At 28.8% G+C, this 21745-nt stretch overlaps 1 protein-coding gene across 3 annotated transcripts in view; it reads right to left on the bottom strand.

Moving 5' to 3' along the window:
- LOC130667301 (uncharacterized) overlaps nucleotides 1-21745 on the bottom strand; it is a 33443-nt gene extending 11698 nt beyond the window's left edge. The window contains exons 1-3 of one of the 3 annotated variants that reach the window (XM_057468787.1): nucleotides 21630-21745; nucleotides 21031-21062; nucleotides 20794-20907 (exon numbers count right to left, since the gene is read on the bottom strand). In XM_057468787.1, the coding sequence (XP_057324770.1) occupies nucleotides 20794-20907; nucleotides 21031-21062; nucleotides 21630-21692 (209 nt within the window). In that variant the 5' untranslated portion in view covers nucleotides 21693-21745. The other 2 variants (XM_057468788.1, XM_057468789.1) reach the window with 2 other exon arrangements.

The raw sequence follows: 21745 nt of genomic DNA, 5'->3' as shown, positions 1-21745 counted from the left end.
TTCCGAAAAGGTAATGTCGCAGGCAAAATAAAAAAAATAAAAATAAATAAAATTTGAAGTACAAATGTTATTTATTTATATAAAAATGATAAAAAAAATAATTTTATTTAAAATAAAAAAAAAAAAAATAATAAATTTCAAACGTAAAAAATTCCGAAATTTTTCGCCGTACGATCTGTGAAAAATTTTACTTTTTTTTTTCTATTTTTATTTTTCACTTGTTTATTTACTATTTTTATTTATTTATTTATTCGTCTAATCTCAATTTTTTATATTGTTATTTTCGAAATACCCGCGCCAAATGAATCGGTTAAAAGTATGGCGCAGGCACACTGGGTGATAGTATTAGAAAAAAAATACCACGCATGCGCGCTTGTTAAGACGAATGTCCACACATATTTTTTAGGCTAAAATTAAAGAAAATGCGATTTAATTGTTTATTAATTACAATTGCATAACACAAAGTTAGATAGCCATTTTCGAAAGCAAATCCTTCTAGGGCAAAACGAGTCATTTAAAAAAAAAATGGAGTTAAATTATGGATTCTTTTTCGAGATATTGTGTTTTCAAGCTACAAAATTTTTTTACTGCTTGACGGGAAAAGATTTTAGTTTATTTTAATGATTTTCTCGTTTCTATTGCACTGAATTTGTTTTTGAAAATCGCAGAAATAATCTTTATTACATTGTCTGTAAATTGGTGCATCATGTGAGATGTTTCTGTTCACTAATAAGACGATAATAACAGAAATAGTTGTAGAAAGGAGGCGAATAAAAATTTTCGATCGTAAAGCACTCCCTAATGCTTCGCATTATGAGTCGTGCAATATTTAGTTCGAGAAAATTATACACTCAATTAAAGAACTATGATGTTTTGAAACAATAAACGGTACGAACTCGAACTAAAAATAAAGGGAGTTGATTCAAGAAATTTAAACTCTTGGTTTAAGTATAGTGTACTTTCTCTGACCTATCACACGAAAAATCTCAAACCAAGATTACTAGAGTCTCAAGCCAAGAAAGTTTTCTCTTGGATTCTCACTCATAGATGCTCCCTCCTTCGCACCCGAAGGAATGAATACTCCCCACTCTCTCTCTTTCTCACACTAGCGCAGCAAATGGATTTTGAGTTCACCTTTGTATTTTAAATAAATTAAAAATTAAATAACCAAATTATATTATTATAATAAATTAATTGATTAATGTAATTAAATAATATTGAATAATTTCTCAATTTTTTTTGTAATTAAATTTGTTTTTTTTTTTTTTTTAACTTTTTTATATTTATGTCGAAATTCATTTATGAACGATTCATACAATCCGTTCAGTATTTTGGTAAAATGTCCAAACTAACATTTTTCTAAATTATTGGCGATAACATTTGTAATATTAATTCTGGGTTTAGGATTTAAAAATGTGACTGACCATAAGCCAGTGTGATTCAGTATATGTGGGCAAAGTAAACGTAGCCTAGCAAAGGCTGGGATGGCTTAGTTGGTAAAGCTCTCGCGTGACGCCGAATCGATCTGGGTTCGATTCCTCGGTTAAGCAATAATTGCTTTTTCTCAATTTGTTTAAATATTTAACTTATTGCGAAACTTGCCCATCCCTTATAAATGCTTCTGATACAGTATTTATTTGCTCCACAGCATTGTTTGTAATGTTTAATCAAAAAAAAAATTGTTCATTGAAAAAATGAAACAAAAAAAAATAAAATTTTTTAGCTCGATAGATTTATTTGCTTAATTGAAGAAATTAATTTCGTGGCTGAAAATTTTTTTTTTTTGTTTGCGACAAATAAAAAAATTCTCGGCCCAAGAAAGTTTCTTCTTGGTTTAAAAAATTTTTTTTCTTAGTACAAAAACTTTTTTTTTTAGCTCAAGACATTGTTTCTTGACTCGATAAGGTAACAGTCTTTAGACAAGAAACAAATCTCTCGAGTTAAAAACAAACTTTCTTGGCCCGAGAAAATAATGCTTTAAACCAAGAACAAACTTTCTTGGCCCAAGAAAGTTTGTTCTTGGTTTAAAACATTATTTTTCATGGTTCAAAAACTTTTTCGTTTCAGCTCAAGATATGTTTTCTTGACTTAAAAACGTTACGATTTTCAGCCAAAAAAAAAATTTGTTGAATTGAAAAAAAAATCTTCTCGAACCAAAAAAAAAATTTTTGGGACCAAGAAAGTTTTTTCTTGGTTCAAAGAATCTATGTTTTAGACTAAGAAAATTATGTCTTCCGCGAAGGAAATAATTTCTTGATCCAAATAATTTTTTTACTTCAATAAAGTAAGAAATTTCGCTTGGTTCAAGAAAAAAATTTAGAAGACATTTTATTTCTTGTTTCAAGATTTCCTTTTCTTCTGTGTAGTGATTCGATGCTAAAGACTTTTATTGTAGAAAATTGAATTTCCTATAAAATTGTCAGTAACATTTTTTCTGTAGGTCTTGTTGTTTATGAGATAGTGAGAGAAAAAATAAGAATTCTACACAGAAAAAAAGGAAATCTTGAACCAAGAAGTAAAATGTCTTCGAAATTTTTTTCTTGAACCAAGCGAAATTTCTTACTTTATTGAAGTAAAAAAATTATTTGAATCAAGAAATTATTTCCTTCGCGGAAGACATAACTTTTGTAGTCTGACACATAAATTTTTTAAACCAAGAAAAAACTTTCTTGGTCCCAAAAATTTTTTTTTTGGTTCGAGAAGATTTTTTTTTTAATTCAACAAATTTTTTTTTTTGGCTGAAAATTGTTACGTTTTTAAGTCAAGAAAAAATGTCTTGAGCTGAAACGAAAAAGTTTTTGAACCATGAAAAATAACGTTTTAATCCAAGAACAAACTTTCTTGGCCCAAGAAAGTTTGTTCTTGGTTTAAAACATTATTTTTCTCAGGCCAGGAAAGTTTGTTCTTAACTCGAGAAATTTTTTTCTCGTCTAAAGGCTGTTACCTTATCGAGTCAAGAAACAGTGTCTTGAACTAAAAAAAGAAAGTTTTTGTACTAAGAAAAAAAATTTTTAAACCAAGAGAAAACTTTCTTGGGCCAAGAAATTTTTTTTTTGTCGCAAACAAAAAAAAAATTTTTAGCCAAGAAATTAATTTTTTTAATTAAGCAAATTAATTTATCGAGCTAAAAAATTTTATTTTTTTTTTTCATTTTTTTATTGAACAATTTTTTTTTTTTTGTTTAAATATTACAAACAATGCTGTGAAGCAAATAAATTCTGCATCAGAAGCATTTATACGGGATAGGCCAGTTTCGCAATAAGTTAAACATTTAAAACAAATTGAGAACAAACAATTATCGCTTAACCCAGGAATCGAACCCAGATCGATTCGGCGCCACGCGAGAGCTTTACCAATTAAGCCATCCCAGCCTTTGTCAGAACACGTTTATTTTGCCCACATATACTGAGCCATACTGGCTTATGGTCAGTCACATTTTTAGATCCTAAACACAGAATTAATATTACAAATGTTATACCAATAATTTAAGAAAATGTTAATTTTGACATTTTACCAAAATACTGAACGGATCGTATGAATCGTTCATAAATAAATTTCGACATAAAAATAAAAAAGTTTTAAAAACAAAAAAACAAATTTACCTACAAAAAAAAATTGAGAAATTATTCAATATTATTTAATTAATTTATTATAATAATATAATTTAGTTATTTAATTTTTAATTTATTTAAAATAAAAAGGTGGACTCAAAATCCATTTGCTACGCTAGTGTGAGAAAGAGAGAGAGTGGGGAGTATTCATTCCTTCGGGTGCGAAGGAGGGAGCATCTATGAGTGAGAATCCAAGAGAAAACTTTCTTGGCTTGAGACTCTAGTAATCTTGGTTTGAGATTTTTCGTGTGATTGGTCAGAGAAAGTACACTACACTCAAACCAAGAGTTTAAATTTTTTAAACCAACTCCCTTTATTTTTAGTTCGAGTTTGTACCGTTTATTGTTTCAAAACATCATAGCTCTTTAATTAAGTGTATAACTTTCTTGAACTAAATATTTATATTGCTTGGTATAAGTAAGTAACATACTTAGGTTAAGAAAAATGTTTATTATAATTAGAAATGCAAGTTTTTAAAATAAGTAATCCTATTATTGGAACGAGTATGAAATGTGTATTGGCTTAAGAATTTTTTTTCTTAATTCAAGATTTAAAATTCAAGAAATTATTTCACTTCGTTCAAGAAATTTCCGGTTTTCATTCCACTCGCTGAAAAATTTCTTGGTTGAAGAAAAATTTTCTTGAGTCAAGATTTTTTTTTTTCAGTGTATGAAAAAATTCAGTTTAGCGGTCCGTACTACCCCACCAGTATGAGTAACGACTTCGCGACAATCGGCACTTTTGTATAGCATTTAATTCTGAGAAAATCCCGTATTTGGACAAAATAATACCATAAAATGCCGCTGAGCTATAAAAATATTCAAAAAATCAAAGTTTCCGTGTATTTTTAATGGGAAATCTTCACACGATGGGGACGCCCGGGTCGAAAAAAAATCTTAATTATGACTTAAAATTTGAGTCATAATCCTTCAAATTTAACTAAGTTAATTTTTTTAGTCAGTGTAAAATTTCCATAACATTTGACTTAGATTTGACTTTTTGTGGCTTAGTTAGGATCGATTTAAGACAAAATAAGTCACGTTTAGGTCAAAACTGGTTCAGTTTGACTCTATTTCCTTAAGGTTTAAGACAAAAAAAGTCACATTCAAGTCAGAATTGCGTCGCTTTTAATACATTTTACTTAGATTTAAGTTAAAAAAAGTTACATCAAAGTCAGAATAAAACAAAATTAGACAGTTACAACGCAAATTAAAAAAATGTTGGAAAATCCAAAAGTGCACACCTCAATCGCTCAATTTATTTTTAATCATTACTTTTATTATTATATAATATTAATATATTTTTTTTTATTATGAACTTTTATTCAACTTACAAATTATCAATTTGATTTTTTTATTTTTATTTCTTATTTTCAGTTGAATATTTTTTTACTAACATTTTTTTCTAAATATCCTGCCTTGTTTTGTCTTAAATGTCGCTTTTTTTTCAAACATATTGATACGCTAGTACTGCCACCAGTAGTTGATAGAGAGAAACAATGAAAAAAATAATAACAACAGTAAAAATAGCAACTAAATTTTTCACGAAGAATCAGTTTTCACGTTTTTTATTAATTACACCAAAACAAAAAGGATTCAGATAGTAATTTTTGAAAGGGTTCTTGTGATCAGAAATACCCAGATAATAAAAAAAAAACTAAGTCGATAAGTCTTGTTTTTCGAAAGTTATCGTGTTTAGACGAGTCCGAACACCACAATTGACGCACTGAGGGCTTCGAACTAAATCATTTTTTTTTAATTAATCACATCATTCATCAAATAAGGATTGCATTGAAAAATGTTCCTTAATAAATTTCCTTTAAAATGGTATATATCATTAACAACTTTGGTGTACTATAAAGAAAGTAGAGAGGATTTAAAGTCCGTGAAAGGGCCGAGAGTGAGAGAGTGACAGTAAAGCACACCTAACGCTTTCGCGATTGAGGTGTGCAATTGGCAAGGTGCGCGACGAAAACGACATCTGTCGACCGCATTAAATCATCCTCAAAAAGCACAGAGAGAATACGGAAAGTTTTTATAAACAAATAATTAAAATTTTTAAAGATTGCGAAATATATGTGTGATACCACATTTGAAAGGTGGAAAAATATAGAGTAGATTGTACTGAAAAAAATAAGTATAAAAAATTTTAATAAATACAAAATAAATAATATTTTGAACGACATAAGGTTAGCTTGTAATAATAATAATAACAACAATAATAGTCATAATAACAAATGAGTTAAAATAATTATAATTATAATTTTTTCAAAGTTAAAATTATTAATTTGCATTAAGTAAAGAAATTGAAGTGATTTAAATTATTCGTAATTTTAAATTTTAAAACTCAACAATTAAAAATACTTTGGGTTAAAAATTTGTAATTTAAAAAATTCCCCGTAATAATTTTTAGCCAAAGATGAATATCATGGATGGAAATGTATAAAACTTGCAATTACTATTTCTGTCAGTATTTTTGCAATTAACAACACAACAACTACTTGTCCTTATTTTTTAACATTGCTTTCATTTAACTATTTACAAGACAAGTGCAATTTAACGCGTATTTCGTCCACTGCAGGCGCTACAATCGATTCGATTGTCCCCACCCTATACTCCACACCCTGCCAATAACGCTTTCGCGATTGAGGTGTGCAAAAATACTTATAATTAGTTACACGTAATTAATGATAGAAATAATTATTAGCGACAGTTATAATAATAATGTTAATTATAATAATAATAATATTAAAAATGATAATAATAATATGAACATTAAAAACTATGTCGAATATATTATTATTATGATTATTATTGTTGTTATTGTCAACATTAATGGTGGTAGCACCAGTAATAGAAGTTATAGACATAATGTTATGATAACAATAATGTATTGAATAATAATATTACTAATTGAAAAAATAATTATTATATTCTTCAGGAACAGAATAAAAAAAAATCATTGCAATAAAAATTTTTTTAATAGTGATTTTAATTTAATCAGAAATAATTTTTAAAAAATTTGCTATAATTAAAATTGAGTTTTAATTTTAGATTAGTTTAATTAATAAATAAGTATAAAAACCACATTCGATTTGACTTAATTTTTGAGTTAAAATTAAGTCAAATATAAAACTAGATTTCGAATCGATAACCAGTTGTTTTTTTAAGACAAATGTCACGGCTGCTACATTCAAAAATTTTATTATTTTTCTTCCCAAATAAGTACACACTAAGATCTCTTGCACTTAGACCTTTTTTATGACGTCCGACTTACTGACGCCAGCAGTCGTACCGGACAAATATACCTACCTGAGCGTTGTCAACGCTTTACAATTAGGTCGTGTTGTACTAATGGACCACGTGTATTATCGATTTCTTTTTCCTTTAAATTTCATCATTTTTACTTAACGTACTTTTAAAATTTATGTATCCGTTCCCATTTAAGAATCTAAGCATAGGAGCGGTAGTCTTTCTTTGATTTTCTTCTTAAAAAACTATAGACCACCCAACTCATGTGCACCTGCATGTGATTCTTGGAAATTAGAGAAAGCTGATGGAAACTACCAAAATTTATGGTTTCCTCGGCGGCAGAGTGGCGCCAGGTCATCGGCCTACTCAATAGTCAAAATCTATTTCCCAGGGATCACACGTGTGCATGAGCCTAGAACTTTCGAGTGGGTCCGAGTCTTTTCGTATGGGAAACAAGTTACCACCACTTTTCATAGGTGAAGACCATATAAAAAGACCATGGACTTTAGCTCATCAGTTCTTTTGGGATTCAAACTCTGAACCATACTGAACTCCGGACACTTGACGGTGTTCGTGGCTAGAGGATTGATGTCCCGATTGAGCATTCGGTTAACGGTAGCTGGGCATACGAACCGGACCTTGATCGACGCAAGCACTCGAATAATCGGTATATCATTTTCTACTAGTCTCAGGAGAATAATTGGCGTGTTATTAAATTCACCATTCGGTTGACGGTAGCTGGGCATACGAACCGGACCTTGATCGTCGTAAGTCGTGATTTAATATCAATCGGAAGCACCGGTAGCGCTGATTTTCTTCATCTTATTTTAATCATTTTATTTTATTTTAATATTGAATTGTACCACAAAAACGTAAAGAATCAAAGAATATTTTACCGCGAGAAAAGCGAAGATTAAAGAATTATTTTACCGCGAAAATACGCGAAGATTTTGAATAATATTTTACCGCGAGAATGCGAAGATTTTAAAGAATTATATTTTACCGTGAAAATACGCGAAGTTTTTACGAACAAATTTACATTTTATTTTACCGCGAAAAACGCGAAGACTTATTATCAATTTATATTTTACATAAACTACGAAGATTTTGAAACGCATAAATAATTAAAACAAACTGAATAAATCGATCAATTAGAATCATATTAATTAGCCACGAGAGCGCGTGTGTATAAGTGTCCTGTGTTACTGCTGACAGTACTGACACCTCACCTAAACCTGTTTAGGGTAAGTTTTAACCATTATAATCATTATACTTTTATCATTTTATATATTTTGAACCTGATTATAAAACATATGCATGACACACTTTATTTTACATTGACTATTTTAAATATTTGTAACCCTTTTGTATTTTGAGTATATTTGATCCTAAATAAATAATTACTCGTGAGCATAAACATTTGAAAAACATTATTTCTTGGACAATTTTACTTTAGCAATAGAATACTAGCTTCTCGAGGCTTTTCGGCAGCCCACCTTCCTTTATCCCTTATTTTCTACCTGTTTAGCCGCTCAGACAGATAGTTAACAGTAGGGGGTACACAATCTTACGTTTACCGCTCGACGTTTGATTGTGAAATTAAATAAGTCACACTCATAGTTTGGAAATCGCTTTGGGTCTTATCAATATTGTCTTCAACAATATTGTGTAGGCGCGATTTGAATATAAACAGAATAAAACTGAGCATTTGGTTAACGGTAGCCGGGCATACGAACTGGACCTTGATCAATGTAAGTACCCTTTTATTCAATACGTTTATACGAAAATTCGTACCTACGCCCATCACGATCTCCAATCGTGACACAAAATAAGTTAAATTTAAGGCAATGAAATAATTTAACCCAAAAACGTTAAATTAAAGGAAACTAAACAATTTAAGTCAAAAAAAGTCTAATCTAAGGCAAAAAATTAAAAAAAAGTCAAGATTAAGTCAATATTAAGTCAAAAAAAGTTTAAAAAGTTAAAATGTGGAATACAGTTGTTGGCATTCGACGACTTCAAAGGAAATTAAGTTAAATCAAGTCAAATTTAAGATTTTTTTTTTCCCGGGCGAGTACTTAATATTAATACCCTCGCAGATTTGAATCACGGTGGAAACACGGTGGGTTTGTTCCATTTTACCACTGTGATAACGCGGTGTATCCACCGTGATTCCACGGTGGCTTGACCACTGTGTATACACGGTGTTTCCACTGCGATTACGCGGTGGATACACCGTGGAATCACGGTGGTGAAATAGCACAAAGCCACCGTGGAATCACAGTGGATACACCGCGTAATCACAGTGGAAACACCGTGCATACACAGTGGTCAAGCCACCGTGGAATCACGGTAGATACACCGCGTAATCACAGTGGATACACTGCGTATACCCGGTGGTGAAATGGAACAAACACACCGGGTAACCACGGTGGATCCACGGTGTTTACGCGGTGTATCTACCGTGATTCAAATCTGCGAGGGTATAAAGGGCTCAAACTCTCAGGGAATTTTTTGGGGGGTACTTCCAACAAAATTTCGGGATGGGATCAAAAAAAAAATAGTCGCAAAAAAAGCACCCTATTACAGATTAATAATTCGCTTCGGAAGCCACCTCAACGATCTCGATCGCTTAATTCGTTCAGAAGTTATAGAATATTTACATACATACAAACATACATACACTCGAACATCCTCTTAAAAATAGTTCGAATAGTTTCCTAGGACCTCAAAACGTCGAGATCTGTTGAAAACTCGGTTTTTGAAAATCGGACCGAAACCAAAGACTTCCCTTTTTTTTTAATATATACAATTTTCTGAGCGGGAAGTTAAAAATTTATTTTTCCCATACGTTCATATGCTAGCGTTCTTCCAAACGACTTCTCTGATGTCTCCAGACTCGAAAATTCGATCGAGACAGTAGTTTTTGCTGCAGATCAACGTCTAAAAAAATCTATAGAAAATCAGGACTCACTGACTTATGCTGCAAATAATTTTTTTTTTTAATCAGATTTGACGTTTTTTAATTTTGTAAATTCACATAAAATTAATCAAGGTAGTCTTTTCGCTTGTATAAAAGACTTAATTTTGATTGAATTTTTTAATTTTAATTTCATTTTACTATGAAATAATCGTTGTCCAAGAAGTTTTATAAAATTTTTTCATGAAAATTTCTAGTTAGTAACTTATTTTGAGTTAAAAAAACCACATTAAAAAAAAAAAGTTCTTTTGCTGAAAATTTTTGAACGATCATATTCTAGCTCCATGTTTCTTTACAAATTTAGTTTAGTTGATGGCAAAGTTTTGCAAAATTAAATTTGAAAATAATCATTTTCAATTGAAACATTTTCCCTACACTCTTTATATAAATCAGCGGCATTTAGTTTTCAAATTTAATATATATAAAAATATTACTATTTGCTGCTTCTCATCTATCGCGCTTGGCTTTTATTTTTAATTACCTATAGAGCACAGATAAAATCTCTGTAGAGTATTGAAAATTCATCCAAATGCTTCGGGAAAGCTCATCGGTAGACCAGCATTTATCCCTAGAAAAGGGACCAGCGACAAAATTTAACATTGGGATAATGGTTGACCCAATCTCCCTATTCTAGTAACCTTACGTAAAACGACCAAAAAATATCGAAGTAACTTAACGAGCCTTCTTGTGACAAAATTTATCATCATATTAATTAATACACTTACCGACTCCTCTCTTATTTTCAAAAAATACTCGAAACAATCTTACCAGATAAATAAATGCGGGTTATAACCTGCCATTTATAGGCACTAAATGTAGTACATTTCAAATATCTGTCACAAAAACTAATGTATTTATCTAGTACAATCGAGTCTAAGACGCTCGTGTGTTGGTACCCTCGCCTTCGGCTCGGGCACCAATCTTCACACCTCGCGTCTTAAACACGATCGCACTCGATAGATAAACTACTATTTTTATAGTAACAAATATAAATTTAAATTTAAATAAATTATGGTATCATCTAGACACTTGAAAGAATAAATCCCCGTTGGAAAAAAAATTTTTAAACCAAATTTTCAAAAAGTTATACTTTTGTGAATTAACTATATTTTTTCCAATCTCCGTTTTCATAAATGACGACATAAAAGTTTAAATAATATACCTATAAATTTTTGGCTTCGTGGATCTTTTCTTATATATATGTAGCGTTGCTACAATGATAAGTGATCGATTAATTTCGGTAATCTGCCCCGAACATCGATTTTTTTATTTTCCGTCTTTACCTCATTCGTAAAGACACAATAAGTGATACCGCTGAACTGCATACACGCATCTAAGCATTTCTATTGTATTCTCAAATTTTACTGTGTTAAATTCGTTCGTTAAATAAAATAATTATTTGACATAATTAGTCGGTTTAATTGGTTTATTATATTTAATATTACCTTAACCACTAAATATATACTTAACAAGATCACGCAATAAAAGTTTATTAGCTTGTTTATAATAATTTTTTAAAGTTAACAAAAAATGAAAAATCCAAGAAACGTTGTTAATAGTATATTACACACTTGGGGATTGAATAAGAGAGCCCCAGATCACATGTTTGTTGGCCGAGGCGAAGCCGAGTATTACATGTGATATATCTGACACATTTTTTACTTTCTGCCCTAGGTGTGTAATATACTATTTCAATAAATATTTTGTTATCGCTGTTTTCACATCTATCAATAGCATCAAATAACGTTGGAATAACATTGTTTACATCATTCGTTAAGATATTGTTTATAAACAAATAGACAAGTTCAATATTTAAAAAAAAAAATTTTTACCATTTTATAGTCTTGGCAAAATAATGATTTTTAAAGAAAAATTTTTTCTTAAAAAAATTTTTTTATTTTGTATAATCGTTTTTTAAATATTTTGATTGTTTAAATAGTTAGTTAAGAAATTATTAACTCTTTCAAAATCATAATTGGCATTTCTTTATAAGTTGACAAAAAAAAATCTGTCATTTTGAATTAAGTAACGCGATATAAATAATATAGCTATAAATTCAGTGACATTCAGTCATATTTAGTGACAGAATAATTAACGTATTAATTTATTTAAAGAAAATAAATACGATCGTCTTTTTTCTCGCGTCATTTAAATGTCATTCGAATGATATAGATAAATTTATTTATCTCAATACTTGGCAATTAAAAAGAGTTTAAACTACACAGAAAAAAAGGTTGACATGGCCCAAGATAATTTTTGCCTTCATTTTTTCATTCTTGGGCTGAGTAATTGGGTTTTTTTAATCCGAGAACATTTTCTTCGACTAATATTATAAAAATATTGTGTCAAGAATAATTAAATTTTAATTCAAGTTAAATAATCTTGATTCAAGAATAATTATTTTAAATCAAATTTATTTTGTTTCCAACCAAGTAAAAAAAACTATCAAAACAAGATACTTTTCTGTCTTGGTTGGTGAGTATAGTATATTGTCACAATATATATCAACATCTCAAACCAAGAACTTTTTTTGCGTGGCAGAAGAACATTTACTCTCAGTTTGAGAAAACTACATTATCGACTCAAGACAACGGTCTATTGTAATGAGAAAATTTTAATTTTGATTTTAATAAATTATAATCTTAACTTAATAAAATAACTTTTCTTGAATCATGCAAATATTTACTTCACGGAAGACATAAAATTCTCCCATTGATGATTTTTTTTCTTGACTTAAAAAAAATGTAGTCTCGATTCAAAAAAATAAATGACTCTACTTGAAAAAATATATCGTCCTATATTTTTGAGTGAATTTAACCTAATATAAATATTAAATGTTGTGAAGCAGAAAATTATATGTGTATATTCAGAATATCACGATACAGCAGTAGAGAGGATAAGAGATAAACATCCTCGATTAATGGTTTATGAACAACTTAAGAAAAAATAAATGGTTTGCTCATGGTAGGAATCGAACCCAGACCGATTCGGCATCACGCGAGAGCTTTACCAGTTATGCTATCCGATTATTCCCTGAACATTCATTTACTTTACCTATATCCAGTAAGCACACTGTACAATGTAGAGTCTACACTACCGCCACTTTAGTATAGTACAGTTAGCTTTCCCAAGAGAATTTTTCTTATTCTCTTAATAATATAGACATGACCGAAGTTGAATTGGCCTCTTGATTTGTCAAGTAACTAATTGATATAACTTATAAACTATTAGAGATACGACAATGAACATTTAAGTGGTTTTTATAAACAATTGATTAATCTTTAATATCACCAAAAGACCAAGTTTGTAACTATTGTTTACCAGCTATTATATGCATTTGTTTATAAAAATATGAAATTTTTTTGACTTTTTCGTATCTTTTATGACTTGTTAAATACATAATGAAATTACAGCTATGAACCTTAGAACAATTTTGTTTAGTGATAAAATATCTACCAATTAACTTTTACATCATATCTGTATCTCATATAGTTTGAATTATATACGTGTTTCATTATATATGTGTTTCATTAATTTTATATAATATTACGAAATATAGGTAAGTAATATAATAAAGAAATGAAAAATTATAAATAAAAGAAAACAAGTTAGATAAAAATTAATAAAACACGTATATGTTAGGGTGGTCCTTATTTTGAACATTTTCGAATTTTTATGCTCCCAAAGGCTTATGTGGTTCGAAATAAATAAAAAAAAATATCCTCAAAGTTTCAGGTCTCTATCTCAATTTTAACCCGTGCCGCACAGCGATGTAAATTTCCCATTTAAATAACACGGGGTTTTTGGCATCGAACGATTAATTTTTTATTCCGGCTAAAGTAATTGTTCGAAAAATTTGAAACTCTGTAGACTTTATCCTTATATTAGCAGCTACTCCTCAGAATTTTTACAGATTTTCAGCTACTATAATTTTGGGGGTACAGCATGATAAAAAAAAAAGAAACAAAATTTTTTTATTTTTATCTAAAATTTTTTTTAAATAACATCAAATCACTCTGCATCCTTATCAGAAGTCCTTACTTTTTTTCATTCTTGCACCCAAGTGGGTGAATGGCATATCTTTGTTGCACTCATACAGTAATCAGGAGCTTTGGACGAGTTTTTCTTATGAACAAACGAATATTTTCAAAAAATTAAAGCGCACTTCGCTAAATAAGACAATAGTGCGTTAATGTGCAGTAGAGTGTATCTTAAAAGGATTTTTCGAATTTATTACGATCGACTCTCAAAATAGTTTCAATTACAACAGAAAAAATTCCCTTAAAGTTTAAGCTCTTAATTCTAACGGGAAGAGTCACCGCAAAATTTTTTTTGTGATTTTTTAAAGAAATATTTTTGTTTATGTTATTTGACTTTGTGTCTTTTTCAAAAATACATAATGCATTCAATTGATATCTGAGATCTGTATATCTATGCCACTAATCATATTATGCCTTAGTTTATCATTTAATAAATATTATCAATAAATCAAATTTCTTTCAATATTTGCTTAAATAAGTTGGTCACCTTTAAGTTTATTATTTGTTTTAAGCAATACATAATAAACAAAAGGCTGATATTTTTGTGAATTATAATATCGAAATAATTATTTATTTACAATTTTCTAACTATAATAAATTATAAATAAAATAGATTTTTTTTTAAATAAATATAATGAACTTAAAAAATCACAAGAAAAAAAATTTGCGGCACGTGGTCCTGTTGGAATTAAGAGCTCAAGCTTTAAGGGAATTTTTTCCTATCGTAATTGAAATTGAACTCAAAAAATCCTTTTAAGGCACACTTTACTGCACACTAATGCAAAGTTCCTGATTACTGTATTAGTGCAACAAAGATATACCGTTCACCCACTTAGGTGCGAGAATGAAAAAGATTAAGAAATTCTGATAAGGATGCAGACTGGTTTGATATGTTATTTAAAAAAAATTTTAGATAGAAATAAAAAAAATAATTTTTTTCTTTTTTTTATCATGCTGTACCCCCAAAATTATAGTACACGGAGAAAAATGAAGGTGAAAATTCCAAGAAATTTTATGTGAAAATCCATAAATTTTTATTATGCTAGCGGACTAAACTTGAAACCGTATGATATTCCAATATTTTATGTTATGCGTGTTGTTACTAATTGTATTGAAGCATAATAAAATTTCGATTCGGTCCACAAAAATTTCTTTCTTGAACATAATACATTTCGTATTGAGCATAATAAAAATTATTAAGTATTTTATAGTTATAATAACTGACACGACAAAAATTGAGTCGCTAGGATGCAATATTCACCGTCTTATGATAACAAAATGTACCACTAGCATAATAAAAATTGTTTTAATTATTTTACTTATACGATCAAAATTATTTAAAAATTTATTGAAAAAAATGATAATTTTCATTTTTGTTCTTTTACTCTTTAAATTAACTTTTATAAAAATTATATTACTAATCTAAAAAATGTATACAGACTCTTTGTAGAATTTATGATACTAACATAATAAATTTAACGAGACTTATCTTTACTTTGTAAATTCAATATTGCATGAATCTTGAAATTAATTTTTGAAATATATTGTCAACTAATAACCAATTCCAATGCTGCTAAAAAAATATAAAATTAATATAAAATAAAAAATACAGTGTTTTGTGTTAATATTCTCATATGTTTCTATCAATTATCTTTAATAGTCTTATATGTATATACAAAAACGTATAGTATAAATATTAAATGAAATTGATAGAAACATTAGAGAATATCAACACAAAACACTGTATTTTTTATTTTATATTAATTTTATATTTTTTTAGCAGCATTGGTATCGGTAGTTAGTTGACAATATATTTCAAAAATTAATTTTACGATTCGTACAATATGGAATTTACAGAGCAAAGAAAAGTCTCGTTAAAATTATTATATTATTATTATAAATTTTACAAAAAGTCTTATAACTACTCATCTAACTTAATGAACATTTATAAGGATGATATAAAATAAATAAAAATACATCTAATTTTCCATAAAATTAAAATCCATGCGGTTTACATTTATTACACACAATAATACATCAAATAGTTTTATATTTTATTAAAACAAAAAAAATATAATTTATTCTTATTCGTAAGTGTGTAATTTATTATCAAACGTAAAAATAGTTATGCAAACAAATCTCAAAAGCATAATAATATTAAAATCAACAAGAATAAAGATTTTCACAATCACACAACCCCATAAAACTCAACTGAATAATTGACACTTGCTAAATAAAATAGATGCTTCTTGAATGAATTCCCGCGGAGTACTGCTCCGATGAAAAAAGATTTTGTCTAATCATATATGATCATGCATAATTGTCTATATATGATCAGATCCAAAAATTGGCCAGGTCTGATCATACATAACTTGATCTGTTTATACATGATCATATATGATTATATATAATCATGCATGAACGAATAGAGTCATTTTTAGAATCTCATTTAGAATATCTGTAAATTATTAATTAAGTAGTTTAATTAGGATTTATTGTCTTCATCAATATCACTGTCGATTAAAATTAAATAAAAAAAAAAAAAAAAAACTATTGACCATCGACAATTATTTTACTACGAGGTCACCCATCCAATTAATGTCCCACGCCGATGCTGCTTAACTTTGGTTATCGATGGTTTGTCGTCTGATCCTCTAGTCTGTTATACACTTACAATTAACAAAAGTTTATGGCATTACTTAACTCAAATAATCAAATTGATACTTTATACATTTAAATTGCTGCCGAAACCTTTGAACATTTTTTAAGTATTGGGGATTTAAGTTTGATTGATAGTTGACAGAATCAAAATTTAATAACATTGATATTAAAAAATTGTCATATTATTTTATATATATATATATATATATATATATATATATATATATATATATATATATATATATATATATATATATATATATATATATATAAAATATATATATAAAATATATATATATAAAATATATATATATATATATATATATATATATATATTTAAATATTTATAGGTTTCATATCAATGAAATCTGATCAGATTTAATCATACATAGACATATATAACTACATATAGTTTTATATCAGTCACGTCTGATCAGATCTAATTATATATAGGCCTATATCTAATTATATATGGGTTTGTATCAATCATGTCTGATCAGATCTAATCATGTATACCCTCGCATTTTTGAATCACGGTGGAAATACGGTGGGTTTGTTCCATTTTACCACTGTGATTACGCGGTGAATTTACCGTGATTCCACGGTGGGTTGCCCACTGTGTATACACGGTGTTCCCACTGTGATTACGCGGTGGATACATCGTGGAACCACGGTGGTGAAATAGCAAAAAACCACCGTGGAATCACGGTGAATGCACCGCGTAATCACAGTGGGAACACCGTGTATACACAGTGGTCAACCCACCGTGGAATCACGGTGGATACACCGCGTTATCACAGTGGATACACTGTGTATACCTGGTGGTGAGATGGAACAAACCCACCGTGTAACCACGGTGGATCCACGGTGTTTACACTTCCACGGTGTTTCCACCGTCATTCAAATCTGCGAGGGTAGACTTATATATGATCATATATGGGGTTATAACAGCTAGGTATGATTATATCTAATTATATATAGACTCATATATGATCAGACCTGATCATATATAGACTTGTACATGATTATATATGGGGTCATAACAGCCAGGTATGATCATATCTAATTATACATAGACTCATATATAATCAGATCTGAACAGATCTAATTATATATAGACTTATATATAATCAGATCTGATCATATATAGACTTATATAAGGGCTTATAACAGCCAGGTATGATCAGATTTAATTATGTATGGGGTCATATATAATTATATATAAATATATATGACCCCATATATAATCATGCATGATTATATATAACTTCATATATGATTATATATAATCATATATGATCATATATATGAACATATATAATAATATATGATTAGACAAAATCTTTTTTCATCGGGTGATCAGAAAAATAACCTAATAAATCCGAACATTCAGAACAAAAGATTATTTTGTTTAAACACCGTTGTAAAAATTACTCAAAGACAAACAAAAATTATTGTCAAAAAATTATAAATAACTGTATTTCAATGAAATTTTATTAAATGGGTGTAAAGACTGTTATTAATTTTTTAAACTTTAATGATTTTCTATAAGTGTTGTTCCTCAACTGAGTAAATATCAGTTTAAATTTCACAAATTTTATTATGCTGGCACGAGAAATTTTGCATTACTGATAAAGTAGAATTTCTACTGATCATATAATGAAACTTATCAACTGACAAAACTAAAAGTTTTAAAATTTTAAGAATTTTTATTATGCTAGCTTTAGAATTTTCAATTGAATCAATGTTCGAGAATTTATACCCAGTAAATAATAACAAAAATTGAAGTAAATATAAATATCATGACAAAATCTGTAAATTTTGTTATTCTATTGTGGCAATTATTATTTTTAGTTCTTATTAATTCTTGTGTGATCAAAAATTATAAAATTTATATAATATAAAACAAAAAAAAAATTTTTTCATAGAAAAAATTTTACACGGGAGTTTAAAATGTAACGAATTTATTTCGAATTTAATACTGTTTAAAATAATTATTTTTATGCTGAATATAATTTTTGATACAAAATTATAAAAAATTTTTAAGCGGCTGAGGCAGCCGTTCGGCACACGCGTGGCTCGGGCGATCACCGAAGTTAAGTAGCATTGAGCATGGCCACTACTTGGCTGGGTGACCGTTTAGCCACGCGTTGGGTTCGAACGAAGGTCTCTGACCGTTAGGCGCGGGATGAAGATCCAGTGATCGGTAAAATGGGAATTTTATCGACCACTGGAGTTTCACCCAAACCGAACTGTACTGGCAATGGTTTTCTCTGTGGTTTTCCTTGCCCCTATACCCCCACAGCCAAGGTGGAGGATAGGGTATCACCGTAATGGTACAGTACAGTATAAGCACAAGTCGGGCCACAGCCGCACAATGAAAAGCAGATAAAGAAAGGAAGCAGTTGCGATGTAAAGGCAAAAAGTGTAAAAGGTCGTACATGCGGCTATACACTGGAACAATTATTCATTCAAATTATAAAAAATTTACAAATCCATAATTTAAAAACTATAATATATAACACATAATAATTTTTATTTACATTTTAATTAATAGCAAACTCTTATCAAAACTTTACTTTCAATTTATAAAATTTCAAGATTTATTTTGATATTACCTTCATAGCATAACTTATTTTATATTTGTTGGTTATTAAAAATCAAAGAGTTCAAAAATCATTATGCTACTCTATAATTTTTTTTGCGTACCTATTACTTTCTACTAATTTTTCTTAAAAATTATCATAATTTATGATTTTCTAAACAGATCTAGTAGAAATCGAAAATCAGACAGTATTTTTTCGTTTATATTGAGCTTCATTTCTCTTCGTGTAGCTGAAAATCTGTAAAAATTCTGAGGAGTAGCTGCTAATATAAAGATAAAGTCTGAAGAGTTTCAAATTTTTCGAACAATTACTTTAGCCGGAACAAAAAATTAATCGTTTAATGCCAAAAACCCCGTGTTATTTAAATGAGAAAATTACATAGCTGTGAGGCACCGGTTAAAATTGAGATAGAGACCTGAAACTTTGAGGATATTTTTTTTTTATTTATTTCGAACCACATAAGCCTCTGGGAGCATAAAAATTCGAAAATGTCCAAAATAAGGACCACCCTAGTATATAGAAGAGTTTTGTCAAGATTTTTCGTGTTTTTGAACTTGTTAACTAGACTAATGAGCGGGTGATTACACGTACAGAATTGTCCGAACGAGTCCCTAGGTTTGTTGCAAAACAAATCATCCGCAACCATGATGGATACAAAGGATATAATTTACTGCCGAAGTACAGAAATGTACTCTCTAAAACTAAATTAGTGAAAAACCACTAATTACTTGTGAATATTCACTAATCTAAATTGTCCAAAGTATACGACTATGAATTAGTGACTATTCACTTTTTGAATTAGTGAAAAAAAACAACATATAGAATTAGTGAGAATTTCACTGATTGAATTAGTCAAAAATGTACTAATTCACTTGTTGACGAGGATTTATTTGGAAAAATATTGTATCGTTGCTAATAATATTGTATCAAAATATTATTATTATTATTATTATTTGTAATTGATTATAAAATTTTTTTAGCAACTTGATCGACTAAATTAACAATTAAAATTATTTTCGTATGGTAAATATTTATATCATAATTATACTCATAACCTGATTCTATTGTCAATGATGGTTTTGATTAAGGTTCGGTAAAAAAAGTTGGAGTAAAAATATAAAGCTATTAAAAAATAACAAGATGTATTATTTAGCAACTAAATTAGGTTTTATTTAATTAACTTACCTTAATTACTACTGTTCAGTTGTATTTAAAAATTATCGTAATTAATTTTGCCCTGAATTTGATAATTCTATGACAGAATAAAAAGTCCTTAAGCGAGGCACCACTAGTAATCATTGTAGAATCCGGGGAATCACTAATGAATTAGTGAATCTAATTCAAAATCACTAATTTTGTAGTGAATTTTAAGATTACTATTTCAATTAGTGAAATTTTCACTTATTTAGTTTTAGAGAGTATTAATGCGTGTCTGTATTTCAACACAGATCTCATGTCCGAAAAAATCGGAGAAAGATCCTGAATATTATATTAGAAAATGATAATAATATTTCAATATATTTTACTTGAATGAAAGAAATATTTTTAAAAACGTATCAATAATTAATGATAAAAAGGATTTATAAGAGAATTCATTATCATTTAAAATTTAGAGTGGCTTGTTGAAATTTTAGTTTTACGAACCATAGATACCAATAAGTCCAAATCAAGAAAGCAAACATTTCGGTAACTGGAGTAGCTGGCTGTGAATACATATAACAACAGCCCAATAAGCAGCACTCTTTTGGAGGAGAGCAACTGTAAGATTAAATACAAATGTTTTATTAACTTTCATATTTTTTTGAATAAAATATCGTGTGTATAGATAATATAACAAGTAATGATATTAACAGCAACAATTATAATGCATTCAAAACTTACACATGCCCTCCATTGCAGAATTTAGCAGAGACCTTCAAGGGTAGAACAAACATCAAACTATTATTGATATGTACACTTATATATATATCTATAATACTAGGTTTATTCTAGTTATATTACGTCAAATACAAAGCCGTCAACATACTTGTACTCATTTTTTTAGCAGTAGTGTCGGTTGACCAGAATAAATTTTAAAATAAAAATAAACATCGAATAGTTGTATAATAGTAGTTATTTAAAAATTTACATTCACTCCAGTGTTTTACACGTAACAACATTTAAAAATTAACAGTATGTACGTGGAAAATAAAAAAAAAATAGTTTAACTTACGCATAAAGAAATAAATACACTTGATTTATTTGATAGAGTTTATAGTGACTCCAAAGAGCAGAAAGAAACAGCTCGTATTGATCGACTTGAAACGGATGCAGATCAAAAATTTTCTTATATATACAACCGCACTAAATCATTGTTAAACTGTTTTTTTTTTTTTTACTTTATGTTCAAACAAATAACTAATAAAATATGCTAATATTCAAACAAAGTATTATTTAAATTATTAAATCTCAGAAAGTCTTATCATTATCACTTGGCTTACTTGGCTCACGAAGATAGTCAAAAAGGTAGGTGTAATAGTTTGCTGCAAGATAGTGTGCACCATTCTACAAGGAAAAACGATAAGCGACGCCGAATTCTCTGTTAGAAGGGTGTTTA

This window comes from Microplitis mediator, chromosome 5, assembly GCF_029852145.1.
Source record: "Microplitis mediator isolate UGA2020A chromosome 5, iyMicMedi2.1, whole genome shotgun sequence".
NCBI classification, from domain to species: domain Eukaryota; kingdom Metazoa; phylum Arthropoda; class Insecta; order Hymenoptera; family Braconidae; genus Microplitis; species Microplitis mediator.
The sequence above is the reverse complement of the archived record's forward strand: the minus strand, read 5'-3'. Positions and strand labels throughout refer to the sequence as shown.